The sequence below is a fragment of the Propithecus coquereli genome, unplaced genomic scaffold, assembly GCF_000956105.1.
Source record: "Propithecus coquereli isolate 6110/MARCELLA unplaced genomic scaffold, Pcoq_1.0 Scaffold3, whole genome shotgun sequence".
Lineage (NCBI taxonomy): Eukaryota > Metazoa > Chordata > Mammalia > Primates > Indriidae > Propithecus > Propithecus coquereli.
This window is the reverse complement of record NW_012148618.1, coordinates 16,259,194-16,283,770: the sequence shown is the minus strand read 5'-3', so window position 1 is coordinate 16,283,770 and position 24,577 is coordinate 16,259,194. Positions and strand designations below refer to the sequence as shown.

At 42.5% G+C, this 24,577-nt stretch overlaps 1 protein-coding gene across 2 annotated transcripts in view; it reads right to left on the bottom strand.

Moving 5' to 3' along the window:
* Positions 1 to 6,223: 6,223 nt before the first annotated feature.
* The window catches only part of SQRDL (sulfide quinone reductase-like (yeast)), a 37,209-nt gene continuing 18,855 nt past the window's right edge, over positions 6,224 to 24,577 (bottom strand). Inside the window, exons 3-10 of one of the 2 annotated variants that reach the window (XM_012649445.1) lie at positions 24,255 to 24,425; positions 23,569 to 23,622; positions 19,884 to 20,078; positions 17,774 to 17,983; positions 12,429 to 12,612; positions 8,063 to 8,130; positions 7,583 to 7,761; positions 6,224 to 6,529 (exon numbers count right to left, since the gene is read on the bottom strand). In XM_012649445.1, the coding sequence (XP_012504899.1) occupies positions 6,472 to 6,529; positions 7,583 to 7,761; positions 8,063 to 8,130; positions 12,429 to 12,612; positions 17,774 to 17,983; positions 19,884 to 20,078; positions 23,569 to 23,622; positions 24,255 to 24,425 (1,119 nt within the window). In that variant the 3' untranslated portion in view covers positions 6,224 to 6,471. The remainder of the gene's footprint in view (positions 6,530 to 7,582; positions 7,762 to 8,062; positions 8,131 to 12,428; positions 12,613 to 17,773; positions 17,984 to 19,883; positions 20,079 to 23,568; positions 23,623 to 24,254; positions 24,426 to 24,577) is intronic. The other variant, XM_012649446.1, reaches the window with a different exon arrangement.

Genomic DNA, 24,577 nt, shown 5'->3' with positions numbered 1-24,577 from the left:
CTTCTCTTTAAGCCTCAGTCCTCCGTAAAACACGGGTAAATGCCCTCCTTTAAGGTGGTGCTGAGGCTTAAATGATAAATTAGATAGTAAGCCGGTGTCTGCCTCAAAATGCTCCATCAATTGTGTTATTATTTTGATTGTGATTGTGATTATAATGGCTGAGCAAACTCACCTCAGCAGGAAAAGGGCATTGCCCTCCTCCCAGCACCCACAGAATTTAACCGAAACGGCCCCGTTTAACTATGAGTTACTTTAGTTTCCTACTACCACCCTACGCGTATTAAATCTCACCTGCTGAAAACGTAAGCTGCACGTCTTGTTTCCTGGCTTGTCTCCCAAGCGTCGTGTCTCATACTGGACATTAGAAACTAGTGTTAACCAGCTTGTGAGTCCTTTGCTCACAAATGCTTCATACCTAAATATGGGGCTAGAGCCAAAAAATAAAAACCTGTCTTTGTTTACGTTTAAATAGCGGCAAGCCCTTCCCCTTACCTCACTCACGCACTCCTTTGTTTAAGAAACGTTTATTGGGCGCCTCCGTCGGAAAAGCAAAGCCCCTGCTCTCCGGGGCTCGGCGTGGAGAGGACCCGGGCCGGGGCGGCGGGGGTCCAGGGCCGTCGAGGGGTCCAGGGCCCGGGAGAGGACCGGGAGCCGTCGGGGGGACCCGGCATAAGGGAGCAGCACAGCAGCATGGACTCGGACGATGCCCTGAGGGCGCAGAAGAGGACTCTTTCGTGCTTGGAAGGAGTCCGCAAGAGTGCATGGGAGCCCGCCGGCGGAGGGGAGGGGTATTCCAGCAGAGGGAAAGCGCGTGCAAAGGTGTCAAGAGCCCACGCGCGGCCCCTCTGGGAACTGCGAGTCTTTGTGCGTTGTAGGGTGATAGGAAGGTGGCTGGACAGACGGACAGGGGCTCCCGTGACGGGGAGTTCGGACTCCTTTACCCAACGCTTACCTGGCACAGGTAGTACGGTCACAGCGGGGCGTTACTTCTACCTGGTCAAACCAAGCGTTTCAAGGCGCTGTATATAAAAAAGATGCGAAGGACAGGGACCCGGCAGGTTTCCGCTGCACGCAGGAGCCCCTGTCTTTCGGCAGGGGGCGCCCACAGCCCGGGCTCCAGGAACAAGCCAGGCGCGCCCTCTCCTCTCCCGCGCCTTCCGTGCGCAGTTGCTTCGGTAACTCCCAGAGCCACTGGGAGGCCCCAGACACTGAATGGGCTCTTGTCAGCATCAGCTCACAGGAAGCCGTGGCATCAACAGGCCAAAACCCTATCCTCCCTGGAAGAGCAGCGGTTCTCCTTCCTGGTCGGCAGGTTGCTGTGCCAGTGTCCCAGGGAACACTCTCTGTGAACTCGGGCTCCCTTAGACGGGAAGCTTCTCCAAGGCTGGCGCTCGAATTATTCACGTGAGGAACCCCAGCGGCCAACCAGGCCCCATACAATTCACAATTGTAGAATGAATGAATAAATGAACACTTATGTTGGAGAAGACAGGATGTGTTCACCTTCCTATCCTTATAGCAAATACAGGTTTTTAAGCCCAGCACCTCATTGAAGAACCACCAACCCCCATTCTCAGTCCATGTGGCTCACACCAGGCTGACTCAATCCTCTCCCCTAAGGATGGGCACATGATTGGTTCAGGGAAGTCACAAGTTTGTATCATCAAAGTTTTCACCAGATTTTTATTAATACTGTAACAGAAAAGAGGCACAGTCTCTGGGACTGTGGGCTCTAAGGTCCAGGTAAGTCTAACCCTTTCGGGGCCCACTTTGTCAACATGTGAAGTAAGTCTACCTATAAAAGAAACCAACACAAAGAAAGACAGAGCTGAAAGATCAAGAAAGTAATAAACTGAGCTTCTTAATTCAGCCATGCCTGATCTCCTTCCCAGACTTCCTAGATACTTAAGCCAATAAATTAATTTTTTTGCTACTTGGCAAGTGAAAGAATTTGGACAAATACATTTCTCCCTTTTCTTTTACTCCCCAAGAAGAAATAGTACAATACTGAACTGGACGAAAACTTCCAAAGTAATCCTGATATCAACAATTTTCCCAAGACATTGTGAGGACAGATGAAGGTTCAAATCCCAATTCTACTTCTCATTTGTCACATTACATTGAAAATGTTTCAGGCCTTTTGACAATGAACATATTATTCCTAGTCATAAATGACAACCCTCTTCTGGATTTGTAAATTGGATTCTAGAAAAGTTTTGTCTTAACCACAACCATTCAATTAATATTTTAGTCAGCTCAAGCTGCTATAACAAAATACCATAGCCTGGGTGGCTTAAACAACAGAAATTTGTTCTCTCACAGTTCTGGAGGTTGAAAGTCCAAGATCAGGGTGCCAGCATGGTCGAATTCTGACAAGGGCCCTCTTCCTGGTTTCCAGACGGCCACCTTCTTATTGTGTTCTCACATGGCATAGAGAGAGAGAGAGCTCTCTGGTATCTCTGTTATAAGGACACTAATCCTATTGGATCAGGGTCCTACCCTATGGCCTCGTTTAACCTTAATTACTTCTGCAAGGGCCTCAGCTCCAAACCCAGCCACATTGGAGCTGAGGACTCCAACATATGAATGTGGGGCGGGGAACAAACATTCAGTCTATAGTAATTACTACGTTGTTTTTACAGCTATTGATGTTTAAGCACCTGCAATATTGTATTTGCACATAAAAAACCATTAGAAGGCATTCCTCATTTAGAAGACAATCACTAATTAGTAGGCTATAAGGTGGATTAGTAGGATTCAAGGATAGATTTGTGAGCTGGACTATTACCAAACAGGTCTTTGAATCTCTACTCAGATAAGGATATTGGGTGGGGGAGAATTTTCTGCCACAGTCATGTTAAATTTCAGACTATAGTCCCCTGTCAATGGCAGGGAGCCTACCCTGGGAGGAAGGGGCAGCCCTGACTGACAAGCAAAGTGGAGGCAGAGGCCCAGGGCTGCTCAGCACTTGTTGCCCCGGTGCCCTTTCGCTTTCCCCACATCCTCCCATCGCCCCCACACAGAGTTAGCTGACCTCTCACCTCTCTGCTGAGGCCCACCCTCAGGTGCACCCTCTCTTCCTGCCCACCCCTGCCTCCCACCACCTCCCCCTCCAGTTTACAGATCTCCTCACTTTGTTACTGCGCTTCAGGCCTCTCTGGCGTTCACAGGACTGTGCGTGCCAACAGGGCCCCCGGGCCAAAGAGATTGCCAATGTTTTCCAATTCCTGGAAGGTCTCCTTTAAACCTACAAAAAGGAAGATTTATAACTGCTTTAGCTTACAAGCTGGATATCATCAGCCATGGCAAGATCTGTTAATTCCAGCCTTGGAATGCCAATTTTGTTTATGTCGAAAGTACTTTATGGTTTTACCCCATGAATAAATCTGAGTACAACCCCCCTGGGGCAGATGGCTGTGACTCCACTCCACAGTTGGCAGGAGTTTGGGAATCTAACCTTCTGACAGGGCCCCTTCTGCGCAGAATCTTCCTCTTTTCTGCTCCTCTCCCTCTCCATGGGTGGCACAATTCATGATCATCATCCAAGTCTGGAAGTCATCCCAACCTCCAAATCCCTGTCCTCACCAGTCATCCCAAAGCCCTGGGCTTCCCTATCCCTGTCCCTTCTACACTCGCTTCTGTATCAAGAGGAAAATCTGGAAAAATACATCATTTTCATTTAGAGTCAGCCGATGAGGAACACTCCTGCCAGGTGGGAAGGTGGAAGAGGAGAAGCCCTTCCCCCTCTGGCAATGGTGGGTGTCTGCATCTGTGGACACGAGGCTAGCATAGGCTTCTAGGCTATCTCCTGCGATCGCCTACTTTGATGTGGCTGACCAACAGCCATGATCACTGCGGCCAGTATTCCTGCAATTTGTGCAGCCCCCTGATCTGAAAATCAACAGTGGTTTTCCATGATTCTTGTTCCCCTGGAGTACTGTAAGCACCTACTTCCCAGTGTTCCAGCAGTCAGCAAACTTTTTCTATAAAGGGCCAGACAGTAAATATTTGATGCTTTGCAGGTCACATATGGTCACAACTGCTCAACTCTGCCTTTGTAGTACAAAAGCACCCAAAAACATCACAGAAACAAACAGGCATGACCATGTTCCAACAAAATTTTATTTACAAAAACAGACAGCAGGCTGCACTTGGCTCACGGGTCATAGTTTGCCGCCCTCTGCAGTATTTAATTCCTTTTTGCTTAAGCTATTCATATAGTGGTTTCTGTTTTCCTGACTCATATAATATCCTGAAGATCAATGAATTTTGTCCTTCCCTTAGTGCTGCTGCATTGAGTTCAAGCCCTCTGCATCTTGACGTTAGCTGGCCCTGGCATCGGTCACTGTCTGGAGTCTCCTTCCCAACCCATACCTCACCCTCGCTGCCACGATCTCCTGTCATTTCTCCGTAAACTTCCTCAGTGGTTCTACGTCACTCTCAGGTGATCTTGTGTCACTTGGGGTCCCAACAGGAAGCAGATGACAGAGTCAAATTTGGATAACTGAAAGATGGGTTTACTTACAAATGCGAATCCCAGGTTCAGGGGAACCACAGGCACCGTGCAGTTGCTTGCGCAGGCTTCGTGGAGTGGAGCTCTTCTCCCCGCTGTGAGCCCTGCTTGGATACGAGCCAGGAGCCTACCACAGCCTAGAAGAGTCATGAGAGCCAGGCTTCCCCAGTGAAATGTGCTGAAGGACCAGATTTGGGGTTTTTGTTCTGTTTGGGTTTTTTAAATCTAATTCTCCTCAGACTAGTACTTTGGTAAATTATTAATACACTTAAAAAAATTATGAGAAAAAACACATAAAATACAAGCCCCAATTTTTTTTCATTACAAATTAACTATCCTTTATCTAAAATGCTTGGGACCAAAGTGTTTTGGATTTCAGATTTTTTTCAGATTTTGGAATATTTGCATCTCCTATGCATAATGAGGTATCTTGTGGATGGGACCTAAGTCTAAACATGAAATTCATTTGCATTCTATACATACATCTTATATGTATAGCCTGAAGGTAATTTTATACAATATTTTTAATAATTTTGTGCACAAAACAATGTTTTGACTGCAACTCCATCACATGAGGTCAGAAGTGGAATTTTCCACTTGTGGTGTCATGTTGGCCCTGAAAAAGTTTTGAATTTTGGAGCACTTAGGATTTGGGATTTTCAGATTAGGGGTGTTCAACCTGTATTAGATCCAACAGATAAAAATCTCTATCAAATTGCTATGTAAGTTTATGAATTTATACCTCAATTTCTGTTCTTACCTCAGCATGAGGCCAAGACAACCCTGCAGAGAGGGAGCTAGAGGAATGACAGGCCAACCTCACTCTCCTCCCTCTCTCCCATCTCCTGGTGGCACTCTCCATTGGCCAATCCAACCAGAAACCAGAGAGCAGGAGAGACAATCAATATAGACCCTGCCTGTCCACCTCCTGGGGCAGAAGGCAGGGTACAGAGGGTGGCAGGTGGAGTTGAAGAAACTACAGGAAAGATCCAGCCCAAGGGCCTTCAGAAGACCACCTCCCAGCCTGTCTCCATGTGGTCCCATAGTCTATCCATACCAAATTACCTATAGCTTCCAAATCCTCTCACCTCTACTCCTTTGTACACTCTATTCCCTGTGCCTAGGAAGCTCCTGCTCCTCTGCCTGGCTAAGTCTTGCTTATGGTTCATGACCATAGATATAATAATGGTTTAGGGCTTCTCAGAACATTTTTCTACCAATCTCCTTCTTTTGGTAGCAAGCTCCACTCCCTGAGATAGGGAGTGGGCAATGACCAAAATTTAGCTGATTCATTCAGTTACTCAACAAATATTTACTGAATACTTACTATGTACCATACATACTATTCAAGATCCTCCTAATACAGTGCTAGTACACCATGTTCAGTTGCTGGCTGGGAGAAAGCCTGGCCACAGCACAAACAGGTGCAGCCAGAAGAGTAGCAGCTGGGCTCTCAGTCCACTGTGCTCTACAGCAGGAATTCTAAGCAGCACAGAAGGGCTACCATGCACTGTGTTTGGAACAATATTGTCCTTGGAATGACTCTTTTCTGTGAATCCAAACAGGCTCTGTGAAATTATGCCAGCTACCAGCTGAATACCCACAGTAGATGACAAGTACACTATCCCACCACCACCATCTTTTTCTCCCAAGCACTTAACTTTTCATTCCTACCAGTCAAGACAAAATTATCTCATGGAACTCAGTCGATGACAAACTTTTATTGAGAAAATAGAAGTCTATTCTTTCATTTGACTATTTCCAAAGAATCAACCCATCCTAGGCAGCCCACACAGTGGCTGGTCAAAGGCACTGAAAACAGAGGCATTTGGTCACCATTATCCAGCAAGAAACTCTTCATAGGGTTAGGCTCCAAGTCCTTTGTGCTGCTCTTGGTCAATCGGTAATGGTAATTTTGATCCAGAAGCCATCCAAGGTGAGCAAGGGCTGAGCCATCCTTAACTCATACCCAGATGAAACAACTTCCGCAGAAAGGCTGGTCCTCCCCAGTAACCCCTGGAAAAAATAACATGGAAAAGATATTTGCAGCAAAAGAGATGGGGGGACTTCAGCCAGCAGGATGTTAAAGGGGAAGCCAGGCTGCTCACAGAACATGCTTATCAGCACATGAAGCAAGATTTGTCTAGTTAGATAAGAAGATCCCATGACTAACAAGGGACAAACTGCTTCGAGTCCTAGCTTTGTCACTGACTTTCTGTGTGACCCTGGACATGTTGATGGAATTTAGCTAACCTGTATGAAGATCTACTACATGTAAACTGCTATTCGTCCTACTTTCTTTGCTCATAAATTAACTATAGATCAGGATTTCTCAACCTCAGCCCTATTGACATTTTGGACCAGATAATTCTTTGTGGTGGGGATTGACCTGCATATCGTAAGATTTTTAGCAGTGTTCCTGGCCTCAGCTCCCTAGATGCCAGTAGCACCTCTCTAGTTATGACAACCAAAGAAGGTCTCCAGGTATTACCAAACATCCCCTGCAGGGCAAAATCACTCTTGGTTGAGAACCACTGGTATAGATATCCTAACTTATCTATCTCACATAGGTTTAGAAAGGTCAAATAAGATCATCATTTTTGGGAACAAGGAAGAGGAATTATTACTTTTTATTATTCTGTTTACTTATTAGACACCTACTATGTACCCCATCATTAATCTCCATCTTGTGAGGTAAGAAATGTTATTTTCATTTTGCAGCTAAGAAACTTAGACACAGAGAGTTCAAACAACTTTCCCTAAGACACACAGCCAGTAAATGGCAAAAGCATGACTGAAATACAGGTCTGACTCCGAAGTCTATGCTCTTAATCACTGTTTTATTTTTCCTACAACATAATAAAAACAAAGTAAAATAGCAGATAAGGAAATACTTGACATGTGAAAGTGATTTACTATCATTATTACACGTCCAGCAACAAAAGAAGGCCAGAGCGTGGAAGACAGAAGACTCGGTCACTGCCAGTAGTGAAGTGGCTGCACCCCCTGTGGGGTAGTAGAAGTGCTACAGATCTCTCTCCTCTCCCAGGATCCAAGCAGTGCACTCACCTTAGCATCATATTCCAGTACAGGAAAGGCATCAGGTCAGCTTTCATGAGGTACATGGTAAGTCGCTCTTTGCTCTGATCAAAGGGGAAGGTTTCTAGCGGCTGAGCGTTGTAGTCAAACTCCGCAAGAATCACGCGGTTGTAGCTGGTCACCAGTGGACACGATGTGTAACCATTATACTAAAAATATAAATGAGACTGAGTTGGAAAGTAGGTTTTTTTCATGGTCTGATATAGACACTCTAGAAATTATTATTTTCTCTGAGTGGTTGCAATTTTTTTCTTTTCTTTTTTTGAATATTCTAATTTTTAGACTGTGAAAAACATAAGTTATATAACAAAAAATTGTATTAAAGGCAAAAACTGCAGAGCCCATGTTAGAGAAACTAATTAAGAAAGTGGCAAAATTGTGGGAAAACACTGCTTTCATGCAGAACGGAATATGATAATTGAGACAGTGATTCTTACAAGGTATACAAACCTTATTCTTTGGTGTTTGATTCTTCATAATCAGAGAAATTGTTTTATCAAGTATCCCTGACTGAGCAGCTATAAGAGAAATAGAAAAGTCAGAAAAATAGTCTCTATGAAAACAAATTTGCAAATAACTTGAATGTAAATAAGTTAAAAAGATTCCATTCCCCATCCCTCTAAACTATGAATAGAGCACAACCTTCTTAAAGTTCTGACTACCAGATGGGGGTCTTTGATTGATCAAAGGCCTACATAGATGTCTCCATGGGCTTAAAACTAAAGAGCCAGCTCTCTCCAGCAGGGCTGTAAAGATGGCCCAACCCCAACCCTGCTGCTCCTCCTCCTGGGGTCTATGTGCCCAATGTCCCTTGGCCATCAGGATATCCCTATGTCCCTGTTCACAGACAGCCTGGATTGGTAGCCCCAGGCATATATCCAATTAGGCAAAACATTGGGCTTTTCTCTCTACTGGACTGCCTTGGCTAAGGCTGGACCAGATCGATATATATATGTCTCTCTCTCTCTCTCTCTCTCTCTCTCTTTCCCTCTCCCTCCCCACCAAACATATACACATACACACACACACACACACACACACACACACACACACACACACAGAGTTGGCTCTCAGTATATATGGGCTCTGCATCTGTGGATTCATTCAACCAACCACAGATCAAAAATATTCAGAAAAAAAATTGCATCTGTACTGAACATGTACAAACTTTTTTTCTTATCATTATCCCCTAAACAATATAGTAAAACAACTCTTTATATAATATTTATATTGTATTAGATATTATAAGAAATCTAGAGATGATTTAAAGTATATGGGAGGATGTGCATAGGTTATATACAAATACTATGCCATTTTATCAGGGACTTGAACATCCACGAATTTTGGCATCTGCCAGGGGGTCCTGGAACCAACCCCCCACAGATACTGAGAGACAACTGTATATATATTTTTGGTTTTTGATGGCAATAGTGGGGAGACTTCCTTTTTTTATTATGAAAATGTTTAAACTCCATGGTTCTTGTTTCGTCCATCCCATCACACATGGTATATTTTTAGAACAGACACAACACAAATTTACCCCTAAGTCTTTCTGTGTGCATCTCTGATGGATGGGGAATTTTTTTTAACATAAACACAATACATTTTACACCTCAAAATATCAGCAATAATTCTTCAATATCATCTAGTCCTAGTTTGTATTCAATTTTGAATAATTAAGACTTCTCTTTTTAAAGATACAAGCAGTTTGTATCTCTAGAGGTAGAACACAGGATTTACTTTTGAGAAAAGATGGGTTACCTTTACATTGTAAAATGCTCATTACAGTGGTTATTTTGTAATCCCTCAAATCAGGAGTTAATAAATTTTTCTGTAAAGAAAAATTTTAGGTCTTGCAAGCCAAGAGGCAAAATCAAAGATATTATATAACAAGAGAAAAACAAATTTCCACAGAAAATATTGATAAAATCCAAAATGTAATAATCATTTTTTGTAATATATCGCTGCTAATAAGAGGAATGGAATTCTTTTTCTTAGAATGAGAAAAAGAGTTACTATTCCCTATCATCAAATCGCTTGTAAATGTTCACCTGTAGAAACCATTCTTAGCCAGCTGTATAAAAACAGGCAGTGGGCTGCATTTGGCCCACAAGCTGTAGTTTGCTGGCACCCAAATTAAAAAGCAATGAGGTTTTTTCCAGAATGAGAGAGTTCAAAAAAATAAGGAGTAAACAACGCTGCTTAAAAATATTACATGGCTATCTTCATTGTGGGCAAAGCGACATCTCTAAAGATCATGTTTCCCTTTTGGAAAACTTCGTTCCTCTTTGAAGACCATAACGGAGTTTGGAGCTGTGCTGAGAACACCTGAGGCTGCCCCTGCAGCCAGCATCAAGGCTGGTAGAAAAGGAGAGAAGGTGTCCGGTGGGTCCAGCACAGAGGTCCAGCCTGCGGACCCAGGAAGCAGTCACAAGCAATGCCCAGGTTAAAATGCGTGTGTGTGCGGGCATACGAGAGCTCTGTTTTCTTCCTGTATTACAATCCCCTTCTGTCACTCCCAAGCCTTCAGTTAACTTTTATTAAATGCCACATTTAATAGTCTTGGCTGTGCTGTGAGTAATTAAAGGAGAATCTGGGGCAGAGAGAAGCAGAGGAAGAGGCATGAGCCTCAGGAATAGGGCAGGACAGGGTCTCACTCATGATAGTGTAGTGGCCTGGACAGGCTGGATGGCAAGTAAACCCAAGCACGGACGTGTGGAACAGGTATCCCCTTGCCTTGGGACACTCAGAGGATTTGGGGAGTGGAATCTAAGAAGAAATGCAGATCTACTTGGGAAAAGCTAGAACTATCGTTATTTAGACATTGACAAGAAGAGCAAAAAGACTTTCGCACGTGTGAAATAACATATAAAGAAAAGCATTCACTACTATGTTTGAAATAAAAACGGACTGGAACCAACCCAAATATAAATTAAGAGTGGGCTCGTTGAATAAGTTCTGGAGCAACCGTACAATAGAACACAGACTGTAAAAAACAGAAGTAAAAACCATGGGGACTCCCCTCTGCGGTTGGGGGAATGCAGAAGCCAAGCAGAGGGAAGGCAGGACTGGGAGTGAGACTTTTCACATAAACTTTTATTTAATCATATTTAATATTATCTATTTGAAACATTGAATTAAATGTCTGTTTGAAGTAGGCTAAAAGCCGGGTAATCTGGGCCTCGCATCACAGGTATTCTCACCCTATAAATTCAGCAGGCTTACACTAAGTGAATGGAAATTCGAAGTATCACCCCACAGACTACTTATAAAATTACAAATAGAAAAGGTGCTTTTACAATGGAAAAAATATCAATGGACACCCCTTAACCCAGTGATGAAATCTAGCTTCGCCAAAGACAAAGCAAACTGACAACATGATAGGCTCCTGAGGCGCCGCAGAGAGAGAGGTACACAACCTCGTGCACTGAGATTCCTGCCGGAACAGACAACCTGAATCTAACCAAAGGAAAGCAACTGGAAACTTCTAAACTGTGGGATATTCTACGAGATAACTGGCCTAGACTCTTTAAAAATGCCAGTGTCATGAAAGTGAAAAAACAAACATTAGAAGGCCTGTTTTAGATTAAAGGAGACCAAAGAGATATGACAACCTAGGCAGTGTGTGGACCTTCACTGGCAAGTAGAATTAATGGGAGGGAAGAGCTATGAAGGACATTTTTAGGAAAACTAGAGAAATTCTAGCTTTGGAAAAATCTATAACTGGATTGTATAGGGAGATGATTTTAATATACAACGTTAAATTTCTTGGGCATGATAACAGTCTTATAGATATGGAGATAAATGTCTTTTCTCTTAGGAGATGCAGGTTGAAGTATTTAAGGTAAAATATCATGATGTCTAAACTTACTTTCAAATGACTCAGCAAAAAAATGTAAAATGATGAAGCAAATTTCAGAAAATATTAATAATTGGTTAATACCTGAAGGGTATATGAGTATCTATTGTACTTTCAAATTTTTCATAGGTTTGAGATTTTTGAAATAAAAAGTTACAAGGAAATTACTATTAATAATAAAAAAAAGACATTCAGTGGTTTTCCTAGAAAGTCTTTACTAAGGTTGAAATAGTTGGCAAAAGTAACACATCATGTTCCACGGGTGTCTAATTCACACAAAACACTACCATACCCAGCAGAAGGGAGGTCTGTGTTTTATATCATCCAGAGAAGACAGTTCCTGTCTGTGGAAGACAGAATCTAAAAGGCAATTCTCCCCATCACTGCTGGTGCAGAACATCCAAGTGAAGAATTTAGTTTTCCAGGCTGAGGCCTTAATCGTGTACCAATCAGGGCACGCGCCACTATATTTGTCTTAACAGAACAATTTTCTGGTCTGCAAGCTTTCATTGACTTGCATGTGTTTTCTGAGAAAACAAATGCTTCCCCAACTTTATGGTATTTCAGATGGAAGAAAAACAGCCAAGCTGTCTGGCATCAGAGGTAAGGAATACCAGGGATGCCAGCATGGCAGTATGAGAAGTAACAGAATTCCAGAGAGCTGGAAAAGTGCTGCCTTCTCACAATGCCTCTTCTGAAAACAACCCCTCTGACCTAGAAAAGGCAGATCAGATCATGCTACTCTGGGGAAAAGCACACAAAAAGTATGAATACTTTCTTCTTTATACAACACTAGGTCCATTGACAACTTGCTTCGGTCTCAGGGAGGTCAAAGTCAGTTTTAGGCCACAACAGTTTCTTCATTAGTAATGGAATGCTGTTGATGCCAAACTCTTGTTTTCGTTATGATGCTGCCTCATCATTCTGAGAGCAAGATAAACAGAGCTGTTGTCTTACCTACTGCAGCAGCGGTCTTTGACGTAGGCAGGTTGGTGCAGTCCCCAATCCCAAACACATTTGGGTACCTCTTGTGCTGCAGGGTTTCTTTATCCACATCCACCCAGCCACCAGCATCAGCTACAGGACTGGTCTTGAGGACATCTGGTGGACTCATTGGTGGTGTGACATGAAGCATTCCATACTACACAAAAGGAAAACATCCATGTTTGTATTTTTTCAATATTTTTACAGCCCGCAAGCTCTCCCCCTACCTTCCTTACTCCACACACTGTACTATGACTCCTTGAGTATTATACAATCAGTGCTTACATCAATCCACCTCCTCTCCAAGATCTTACATGTTCCCATGGAGGATGGTGGTAAACTAAATAACCATTCTTTCAGTGATCTTGCCATACAGTGGCCACGTGATCCCTGCGGCAGTAGGCCTAGGGAAATCTGAGATAGTGAAGTAAAGCTCATTAATATTCTGAAAGAATCCACTGATGTGCCTATTAATACTAAAATAAGGGGGTGGTGTATTTCAGTTGCTGTCTCCCTGACCCTCCACTATCAACTTGTAAAGTCTGGTACTTTACTTATATTCTGTAAGGAGGTGCTCAGCATCCCTGAAACTTGTAAAGCCTGTTAGGAGATGGTAAGTGAGTATTCATTCCCAAACGTGGGTCAACTCTCAAAACACATAAAGGAAACTGTCAAAACACCAATTTAAGATAAAAAAGGGGGTGATAGGTATGCTAGCTAGTACTTTGGAAAAGGAGAGAGGAGTCTGATTCAGTACTAGGTTTACTGAGTAGTAAATAGGTGGGGTGGATTTTTTTCTTTTTTTTCCAAAAACACCATATGGAAGTTACCCTTGGTAATAGTGCACTTACCCATACTAATCATTTATGAAGGCTCATTTAGCCTTTTTGTTTGTTTATATAATATTATTCTGCTTTTTGTAGTTCATTCTTTTTATTTTTAATGAAATCCATCTAACAACTTCAATTTGCTAGTGTGTCCACTGGAGGACACATTGATTCTAACGTTAATATAACATTTCATTAGGGTAAAAACTTTAGCATTTTAAGACCATTTCAACTTTGTGATAGTCGATAGCCCCTTGTTTCCATAAGGAGGGCCATGCCCTCACCCAGGCTCAGCAATCACTGATGGCAATGGGAATTAGGAAGATGACTTGTATTTATTCCAACTCTCAGATAATTGTAAGCTTAATTAACTTTAAGGAAGGAGCACTGCAAATGGTTGATGCTCCTCTACAGGATAATCTTAGGAGGCTCTTTGGGGACATGGGTCTCTGAGACCAGGTCTGTTAGAGAATGCTGAGACCAAACACATGTCTGTCTGCAGGATGATGAAGAAAATGGTCAACAACCATCATCTGCCAAAGTATTTCTGCAGTCAACTGGGACTTTTTTTTTTTTAACTGAGTTCAAAACCTTACTAGAGTCATCTCTATCTGATAGAGTTAATGTGCACAATTGAATTTCACAGGTACACATGAATTCCACACATCTTTTCCAGAGGGAACATTTAATATTTTCACATAATCATTATAAAGCATGGAGTTTTTTACCTGAGCTAACATCCTACACAAAATAAATACTAGGGTCTGCTTTATGGATTTATTAAAAATTAATACTAGCACTTAGTTGTAGCTTGTTCTTTATTATTTATTGCTACAAACCATATATGATAAATGATTTGGTTCTCCTTCATTAACATAAATAATTCATGCAGAGTAGTGATTTTCAAACTTTAGTGTTCACAAGCAGCATTTGGGAGACTTGTGGAAAACACAGCTTCCTGGGCCCCACCACCCCAAGATCTAGTAGATCTGGGTGAAGCACAGGCATCTCTATCTTAACAAAATCTGCTAGTGATTCTGACACATGAAACTTGTGCATCCCATTCTTAGGAGCTCTGGCTTGAAGGAACAGGTTCATTTACAATGAAATATAGAATGCTATTACTTAGACAAGTCACTTCACCTCTCAGGTCTTTGATTAGCTTGTCCATAAAGATTGCAATAGACTACATAATCTCCAGTTTCTTCTAGCTCTAGGACTCTATGGTATTAAACAAGTTTAGACTTTTCAAAATTTAGGAGACTTGGATCAGCTCACTGTATAAGCTCTCTATTAAGGATCCAAGATGATAGACTTTGGGGTACATTTAATTCTTCATAGCAGTTATTCTCAACCCTAGTTAAACATTAGAGTCATTAGGGAATTTGTGAAACTCCCTATCCTTGGTCCACACCCCAGACTAACTACTCAAAACCCCTGGGGGTGAGACCCAGCATGAGCACATTTTAAAAGCTCCCCAGGTGATTCCAATGTACAGCCAGGATTGAGAGCGACTGTTTTAAATCCTTCTGGCAGATTCTTTAAAATTCGGATTTTAAGAGTGGAATTGAAAGAATACCTGACTTGAAACCCTATAATTCAAAGGAGACACACATCTTCTTTCTTTACAAACCCCGTAGAAGAAAAATAACCATTCATTTATCCACGTCCTACCTGCAACCTCAACTATCCAGAGCACAGCTGAGAAACCAAGTAAATAAAACCCAAACAACAAAGTTAAGTTCACACACCGAAGCTCACACACTTTGCTCAAAAAAGTATGCGTTGGGCCCTCACTCATAGCTCATTTGCTTTTGCTTTACACAAAATTTAGCAAGTTTGGCTCTCATTTTCCAACAAATAAAAAATAAGGAGCAGCAATTTAAGACAGCTGAAGCTGTAGGGACCTTCCAAAGTCACTTACATCTGCCCGACAGCCAGGAAAAAGGAAAACTGAACAACTACAAAAAGGACATGCATAAAAATAAAGAACAGAGTAATTTGAGACCCTTCGGTAAAGTGGTAACTAGCCCTAAACAACCCAGCAGGCTCTGAGCATATGCCCATAGAGGAGCTATTCAAAATGATGAACCTGAGCCGGGGCAGGTAGATATCAGATGAGCCTGGGACATCCTGTGACACCAGAAAGGAAGGAAGTGCTCAAACAGGTGATGGGCATGTCACAGGGGCACAGGAGCCAGCTGGGAGGGTCACCTACTGACCAAATCCAGGACAACTTGAGCACCAAAATAATTAAGAACAGTAATGAATGATAAACCATTGGGGAAAAAATAGGGATTCATGCACTCATACCAATAATTAATTAAAAGAAAAAGAAAGGCTATTGCTGACAGAATGCCAAGAGCCTACAGGTAAATGTGGAAGAAATGCTAGAGTTAGAAAATCATCATTTTGCAACCACCATAGTAAAGATTAGATTAGCCAAGAATCATCAATAGATTCTAACTCTAGGGGAGACTTTAATGAGTTGACTCTTTGCATGGTCTTAAAATGTCTCCCCACAAACTTATTAGTAGCAAGGGAGAAAAATAATAGTATTTATAATTATTTGGTGGAAAAATTGGACCATATCTTGACTGGCTATCAAAATTAACATCATCAATTAAGGGCAGATGAACATTGTGTACTTGCAAATGTGATACCCTAGAAGGATACAACATTGCTCTTAAAATGTCTCCCCACAAACTTATTAGTAGCAAGGGAGAAAAATAATAGTATTTATAATTATTTGGAGGAAAAATTGGACCATATCTTGACTGGCTATCAAAATTAACATCATCAATTAAGGGCAGATGAACATTGTGTACTTGCAAATGTGATACCCTAGAAGGATACAACATTGCTCAGGCAGTGTTCCAGTCTAAAAAGCAGGGCCTCAAACTAATCACAAGAAAACACAGATAAGCCCAAAATGAGGAACATTCTACTAGGAAAAAAAAAGCGGAGGGAGGAGGGCTCTATTATTCCAAAATTAAGTGTCATAGAAGACGAAGAAAGGCTGTGGAAATGTCCCAGATTAAAGGAGGCTAAAGAGACGTTACAATTGAATGCAATTCCTGACTGTAGATTGGGTCCTGTACTACAGTCTACAGTCCTGTACTACAGGAGAAAATGCCGTAAATGCTGCTGGGTCAATCAACAAAATTGGAATACAAATAGAAGATTAAAATATTGTATCTGTCCTAAATTTACTAGGTTGATAACTGTTCTGGGGTTATGTAAGAGAATACTCCTATCATAGGAAATTTACAATAAAGTATTAATATTTAGGGGTAAAGGGACATGATGTATGGTGTATGTAACTTACCTTTGGGAAAATTAAAGAGAGAGACAGAGAGAGAGACGGAGAGAGAGAAAATGATAAAACTGAAGCAAATAGGGTAAAATCCTATAAGTGAATCTAGGTAAAAGCTATATTCAATTTGCTTTGTACTATTTTTTTTTTGCAACTTCTCCAAGTTTGAGATTATTTCCAAATAAAAGTTTTTAAAAAATATGACCCTGAGTCATCAGTAACATATTAAATATTCAATATATTCAATATATTCCATTTTTAAAAGGATAGGTAGGTGTAATACTTTTTAGAAAGAGTTGAGCTAAAAGGCCTAACATTTCAAGTTTTGATGTTTAGAAGACTAATCTTTGGTTCACATCAAAATTCCTTTTTATGGAACCCTTCATTTTTTGAAAAATGCCAAATGAATAAAACGTGGCTGTGAATGCTTTCTCGTTGCTAACTGCTCTTGCCAGGTTGATGTAGACAAATATTCTTCCATGCCTGCTTCTCCACATGCCTTTCAGACATCTTTCCATCCTGTTCTTAATCCTCACCATGCCTCCACCAAAGTACGATTCCCATGGCACAGAAGAAACTGAGACACATAAAGGCCATGCCCTCACAACAACAGCTAGATCTTTCCAAGGGTGGTAGCTCTTCCAAACCCTTCCAGAAGGATTTTTAAGTGCTTCCTTTGATGCACAAGGGAAAGATGTTTAGAGACAGCCTCTTGCACAGGTGAAAGGCATCCCTGTCATTCTTGAACTACCCTCAGGGTTGCTTCCTGCTCATGAGCAGGACTGTTTCTCACATGCCACAAACTGAGACAATCACCAGATCCCGCATTTGAGAAAGCCCTCCTTTAACTCTATGCAGTAACTGAAGTTGTGGAATATTTTTGGCTCCTTCAAATGACTTGGTGCCAGGAAAGTAAAGGCAAAAGAATGGGACAAAAATTCACTTGACACCAGTATATAAGCCCTTCTCACCTCCCACTGACAAAGCCTCTTACAGCTTTCTTTTCCTCGCCCATTTTTGTCCACCCTCTCGCCCATCACTTCCCCAGGATGCTCATTTTATCCAACTTCCCCAGCACACAATCACGGTTGACAGAGAGGCGGAAGCCGCAGGGTGTTACCGCATCCACAGTGCGGTTCAGCAGACAATGCTAACAGCTTAACGTTGCCACTCACTGAAATCACGTGGGTCTCTCCAGGTTTATCCAGGTTCTCAAAAACAGCCTCTTGTTTATCAGCTCGGACTTCAATGAGATTTTGCTTGTAGTTAACAGTGATGTTCCTCTCCTTGATGATCTCCAGCAGGGCATCTGCGTACTTCTTAACCCCAAAAATTCCTCCAAGAGAAGTGTTGAAAATGATATTGGCCTTGGATCGCTTCCCCACCTAAGAAACAGGAAAGAAGAAAACAACCAACACCAAACATTACTTTTTTTTTTTTTAACCTAGACAAGCATTAAAACCCTCAGAAGAGACCTTGCCAGCTGTTCCCATCACTATACCCGGGGGGATGACAGGTTGACCAGTTCACTGCCTCTTTATTTTCTGCCCGGGACACACTCTTGAGCTGGAGGTCAAAGTGGGCACCGTTCAACTGAAGAGTAAAGGGACAGTCAAGTCCAGGTAAAGACAGAATAGAGCCAAGTTGTTTACTCATGTATTCATTCAATCGGTAAATATTTAAGCAAGTCCTAGGGTTGGCCAGGTACCGTTCTAGGTGCTGAGGGAGCAACAGTGAACAAAACAAAGTTTCTGCTCCCCGTTCATGTTTCAGAGAAGCTGTCATTGCACCTGACAGGAAACTTCCTCTCGGGCCATCCAACATTTGGGAGAAAAGAGTTATGCAAAGGGAATTTCCAGGATGGAAGAAAGAACTGGTCTCTTACTCTTTCCTTTGTTCAGCTCCTCTTTAGGACTTGCTCACCTGGATCTCACCATTTGAAGAAGTTAGATGGGTAAGAACCTCTAAAGGTTGTGCCAACCCCTTACAACCCAGAAGTTTCTCAGAATCAGAAATGATTGCTGGAAACTGTCCCTTAACCCCACCCCCAGGGGAGTTGCAGTTCACAGAACTCAGGTGGAGGCCTTGCCCAGTGCCGGGTTCCAAGCACACGTTCAACAACTCTCCAGTCCCGTCTTCCCCAGTTGGTCTCCCCGTCTGTCCCCACACAGGACCACAGGCTGCTTTGAATCCTGCCACTGCCTCAAGTCAAACTCCACTTTGGTAAACCAAATGTCACATCCCAGACAAGGGATGGGGAGAAAGAACAGCTTCCCCCACAACCTCAAGCCAGGTATACTTAGCTGCAGACACCTGTTCTTACACAGAGCATGTTTGGAGAATACTGGGAAAGTCTTCCCTGACCAAATATCTTTCTACAAAGGTCTGAAGTTCTGCGTGAACACTTTTTTGCGTTGTTTTGTTTTGTTTTGTTTCAGAGGACATCCAAGCAAACCACCTTTTTTTTTTTTTTTTTTTTTTTTTGAGACAGGGTCTCACTCTGTTGCCCAGGCTAGAACACAGTGGCATCATCATAGCTCACTGCGACCCCAAACTTCCAGGCTTAAGCGATCCTCCCACCTCAGCCTCTCAGCTAACTAGCACTACAGGTGTGGGCCACCACACTCAGCTAATTTTTTTATTTTTATTTTTTTATTTTTTATTTTTTTGTAGAGATAGGGTCTATGTTGTTGCTCAGGCTGGTCTCAAACTCCTGACTTTAAGCACCTTGGCCCTCCCAAAGAGCTAGGATTACAGGCATAAGCCACCATGCCTGGCTTTTACTTTTAAAATTGGCATTTTGCCTATTCGCAAAAAATGTGTATTAAAAGCCAGAAAATATTCATGACCTTGAACTTCAGTGGAACTTGAGGATAGAATTATGTATAAAAATGAATAATTTTTTTAGTCTAACTATATGGAAATTTAAATAATCTCTAACATATCTCCCAGTAGACTTTTACTCGCATATTTAAAAATATGTTATGAAGACTATTAGTATGTAGTATGTAATACATCTAAATTTGTATGTACAGTATGATTTTAACCACATTTTTTAAAAAGTATATAGAAAAAACTAGAAAACATCAAACTGATGACAGCAGCTTTATTATAGCAATTAGATCACGAGTGACCTCCTCCTTCCAATTATACAATTTTGTTACATATGTAATAAAAATTTAGAAATAAAAAAGGTATTATGATAGGAATAAAAATAGAATTCTGGCAATCACTGAGTTAGCACCATCTGCCCTCCTCATCTCTGTCCCTGGAAAGGAAGCATACCTTCCTGAAATAGGCTTCCGCTAAATACATGATCTTCTGGGGGGCTCCAGCACACTTCACCGGAGTATTTGGGAAGGTAAAGACGGCATTGCCCTCCTTGAAGTCCTGCAGAGCTTTCCACGTCTTCTCTACAGTCTTCACTGAATAATTAGATCCTATTTTGGGATGCGCAAAACCTTCAGGTAGGCCTTTAATCTGCAACAAAGCACACAAAAACTCTTTATAAATAAAAGCACAGTGTCTTTAGAGTCCTTGTTCTCTGCCATTTCTACAATCTTTCCAGTATTTCAGTACTATTACCACCCTCAATACTCACACACACACAGCAGGCAGGTGGGTGAGGGTGGTCAGACCAGAGCTGTGGCACCTGCAGTCGCCTGTTAAACTGCAGAATGGCCTCAGCCTCGGGGAACTCCTCCGCCTCCCTGGCCTTGAGACTATGATTTAAGTACAAGAAAAAACACTTGTACCTCCTAAATTAATAATTAAATAAACACATACATAAATACATGAAACTGTTCCCGCCATCAAAGTGAGAGCAAGAAGCCACCCATCCTTCCTTTTAGGAAAACCAGTTGCCTTACTGGGAAGAAGAAAGACAGGCAGGACCAAAAGCCATTTATATTGTCAGGAACAGCAAACTTAAATTGCTCTGTATCCGTTTGTACCAGATCAAATTCTGGGTAAAGGCAGTAAGGTCAAGTAATTAAAAACACAGATGTTAGAATCCCACACAGCTGGTTTGAGTCCTAGCTTTTCCACTCACTAGCATTGTGACCCTGAATAAATTACCCAGGACTTCTAAGCCAGTGGATCTCAAAGTGTGGTCCCCAGGCCAGTAGCACAGACACCACCTGGGAACTTGCCAGAAATGCAAATTATCAGGCCCCACCCGAGCCCTACTGACTCAGAAACTCTGGGAGCAGTCCCAGCACTCTGTTTTAACAGGCCCCCCAGGGGATGCTGATGCATAGTGAGGCTTGAGAAGCTTATATTCATCGCCTGTTAAATGGGGGTAAAAGTATATGCTGCATAGTGTTGTTGGCAGGAGTAAACGAGACCACTCACGTTCGGGGATGAGAGAAAGGACTGATGCACACGGTAGGTGCCCCATAAACGTTAGCCTGTTACTGCCAATACAATTAACTACATACTTAATCTTAAATGCTAGAAGCTTCACAGAGTGCAATGAAGATGTCACAGATCGAGTTAAAGAGACTTAAGCACCAGTTCTCAGCAAGAGAACATTCAACTTTAACCATCAAGAAACAGTCCTCAAGATGGGCTGGTCCTTCAGAGCCTCCCCAGGCCATGGTCCAGGCCACCTCTGGGGTCACCCCAGACACCTATCCCTGAGGCCTCAAGGAAACAGAGTCCTATCATCTCCTCAGTGGCCTGGGTTCATTATTTATCCACACTCACTGTAAAGAGAAATTATTTCTTTGTTACTAATCACCCCTGTTACAGTTTAGATAGCAGTAATATTAGCAGTCTCAATATAATTATAGAGTCACCTTGTGTTTTAATGTTTTCAAAGTTACACAACTCTGCTAACATTGGGTATCACTGTACACCTCTGAGGGAGGCAGGGAGATATTAGCCCATAGAACAGATGGGAAAACTGAAGCAGAGCAAGGCTGAGAATCCTGCCCAGGTTCCTGAAGAACTAGACACCAAGGTCTCTGACCGCCTGCCTACGCGTCTTCCCACAGGACCACCATATCTCCTAGTTCCCAAAACAAAACTCGCTATCCAAGAGATAAACAAACAGCTGATGATCCATTATCTCCTTCATTATTTTTCTCCAGTCTAAAGAAGCTGTTGTTACAGGAAAAGGCACCACACAGTGGTAACCATGCTCCTTTCAGGAAGACCTGTGTTGTGAAGGGAGGCGTGTGGCCCCTTATCCCATCACAGTCGCTTCCCTGGGAGCTCTGAGCAGAGAGAGGCAGAGGAGGGGAGAGGGGAGAGTGAGAGTCAGGGAAAGAAATAAGACGTGACTCCCCCTCTGGCTGCACAGTGACAGGCTGTGTGCTGGGGAGCGGGGACTGTCCTACCACACAGAGTAGACCAGCGAGCAGGACGCCATGCTGCAGAGATCCTGTGAGGCTGGCTGAGAAAGAGGTGGGGACAGATGGACAGAGAGAGCCTTGCTGGTCCAACAGAGCCCAGATTGGAGACCCAGCGCTGCCACAGGCCACCTACATTCCTGCCCTAAAGTTCCAGAAACACTTCAGTATTTTCATCAAATGACCCCTGCTTTTTGTGCCACAGGCCACCTACATTCCTGCCCTAGAGTTCCAAAAACACTTCAGTATTTTCATCAAATAACTCCTGCTTTTTGTTTACTACTAACCTGAGTAGTGTTCTAGTACTCGCAATCAAAGAGTGCCAAGTAGCACAGTGGCCATGGTTAAGCTGCTTACATTCTCTTAGCCTCAGTTTCCTCACCTAATTAAGTAGAGATAAAAATGCCTCTCTCACAAGTAGTTGTGAAAAATCAATGTTTGATTTCTAGCACATTTCCTGGAACATAGTAGAAATTCCATAATAATAGCTGCTTTTAAATATCATTGTTTCTTGGTTTGCTGCAAGAGGCTGCTACGAACTCTCAGCACTGACCTCTTTGGTCCTTCTCACGTGGCATTAGAGGACGTTGGGTAGACCACCTTGGAGATGTGCTGCCTTTGCTAGGTCAACACTGTGGGGGCTTTGGGGGAGGCATGGACCTTCCAAAAGTAGTAGAAATTGGCGCGCTTCTCCATTTGGTCTACTCCATAGCTTGTCTGTCATTCCAGGAGACACATGGCACCTTGACTCAAAATCATCTCAGCACTTACTCCTACTCACAGCTTCTCTGAACCTTCACATAACACAGGCCAAAACATTTTCAACTACCCTCCCCTGAATGTGTCACAATTCAGGTTTTGTTTTGTTTTTTGACACAAAAATGCATTTCAAAGACCCTTACTAGGCCAACCCCAATGAGGTCCTTGCCCAGATCACATTCCTACAGCTTATGACCTGGTTAGCACTTGCTGCTTCATGTGCTCCAAATATTTATCCACAGTTCCCAACAAGCTCCTGGAAATGATTACTGCTGGCTTACTCCACTACATTTTAGAAAAATAAACGTGAATCTCACAGCCGTCAGATAGCATCTGGCTCCCTAGCTCACTGAAAAGGGAGATCTAAGGAACTTCTGGGTAGCATCTACATTGCCTCAGTCACAAAAAAAACCCAGCATTTACACAACAAAACCAGATGTCCTTCCAGCATCTGATAAACTAACTGCTGGTATTCTACTCTTAAAGTCTGCTTAAAAATTCATAATCTAAATCTTACTTCCAAAAGAAAATGTAATCTTTAATACTGCCAACTCAGTCCCACATAGAAAGGCAGGTTTCTTATAAGGATAGAAAAGGTTGCTGTTTTGCAAGAATTACCATTAGGGCATGGACATCTTGAACTCTGATTAAAGCTTAAAACTAGAACATACCGTTACTACTGACAGAATCTTGGAGAAGGCTTTTTTAAAAACCATAAAAGGACTGTTAAAAAATAAAACTAGAAAAGGATTTCTTAGAACTTCATTCCTTGGCAAAATGAATATAAAGCAACTAAATGCAGTGTTTAATTTTGACATAATAAGCCAATGTAACACAGAAACAGTTGAAAACAGTACCTTCTCATAGTCCACCTGGATTCCAAGAGCAATAATAAGATATTTGTAGGAGATCTGCAACACAAAAAGATGTTATTTTAGACCAGGACCCAAAAAACCAGCAGCCCAAGGGCTGACTCGGGCCCCAGATGTGTGTGGTCAGCGCCATCTTTCCATTTTTTGATGTAATGTCTTGGAACAGAGGTGAGCAGGCAGAGAGGGGTACATAGTCCAGTTTGCCATCCATGCCCTCTGTTCTCTATGCTCTGGCATGATGCCCCCAGTGTTACTGGGGTGGATATTTTCCAGCATCCCATTGCTCTGGGAGCCAGGTATCAGGTAGAAAAGCTGGCTGCTTCCAAAGAAAGAGATGCAAGGAGGGCCCGCTATTTTAACATGTAGCATTAGCATTTGTTCAATAAACATTCAGATACAAGATATTATTCTAAGCAACAGGGTATGCAGTGAGTGTTCAACAAATACTTGTCTTAGTTGTTTATTAATTCAACATCCCTCAGTCCCTCCACCTATCCTCCATTTACCACACACCTTGCCATCTCATGCAGTACTCAACACACATGCATTCATACAGGCACACACGTGCATATATACCACTCTTTCACCATGAAGCTGTCCAGTTTGAGATTGGCTGTGCATTGATACAAGCCCTCAGATTAACAAAAAATCCAAAGGCCCCCTCTGGTTACCTCATTGCCATTGTCTGTGCGGATGCAGTCTTTGTCTGGGTTCAGCTCAACCACTCTAGCTTTGATCCATTCCACGCCAGATGGAATCACACTCGCTGTGGGACGACCAGATGAGGACAACTGTTTGGCACCAGCACCCACCAGCGTCCAGATTGGCTGATAAAAATGTCTCTGGGAAACAAAGTAGTTGGAGATTTATTCCGATTTGAGGCTGATCAACGGGGTTATAACTCAAGGTATATGAGCTAAACTCTCTCAATTACTCCCTCCTGACCCTTAGAGCATCCCATAGAAAAGTCTCCAAAAGGTTAGTTTCCCCTTGT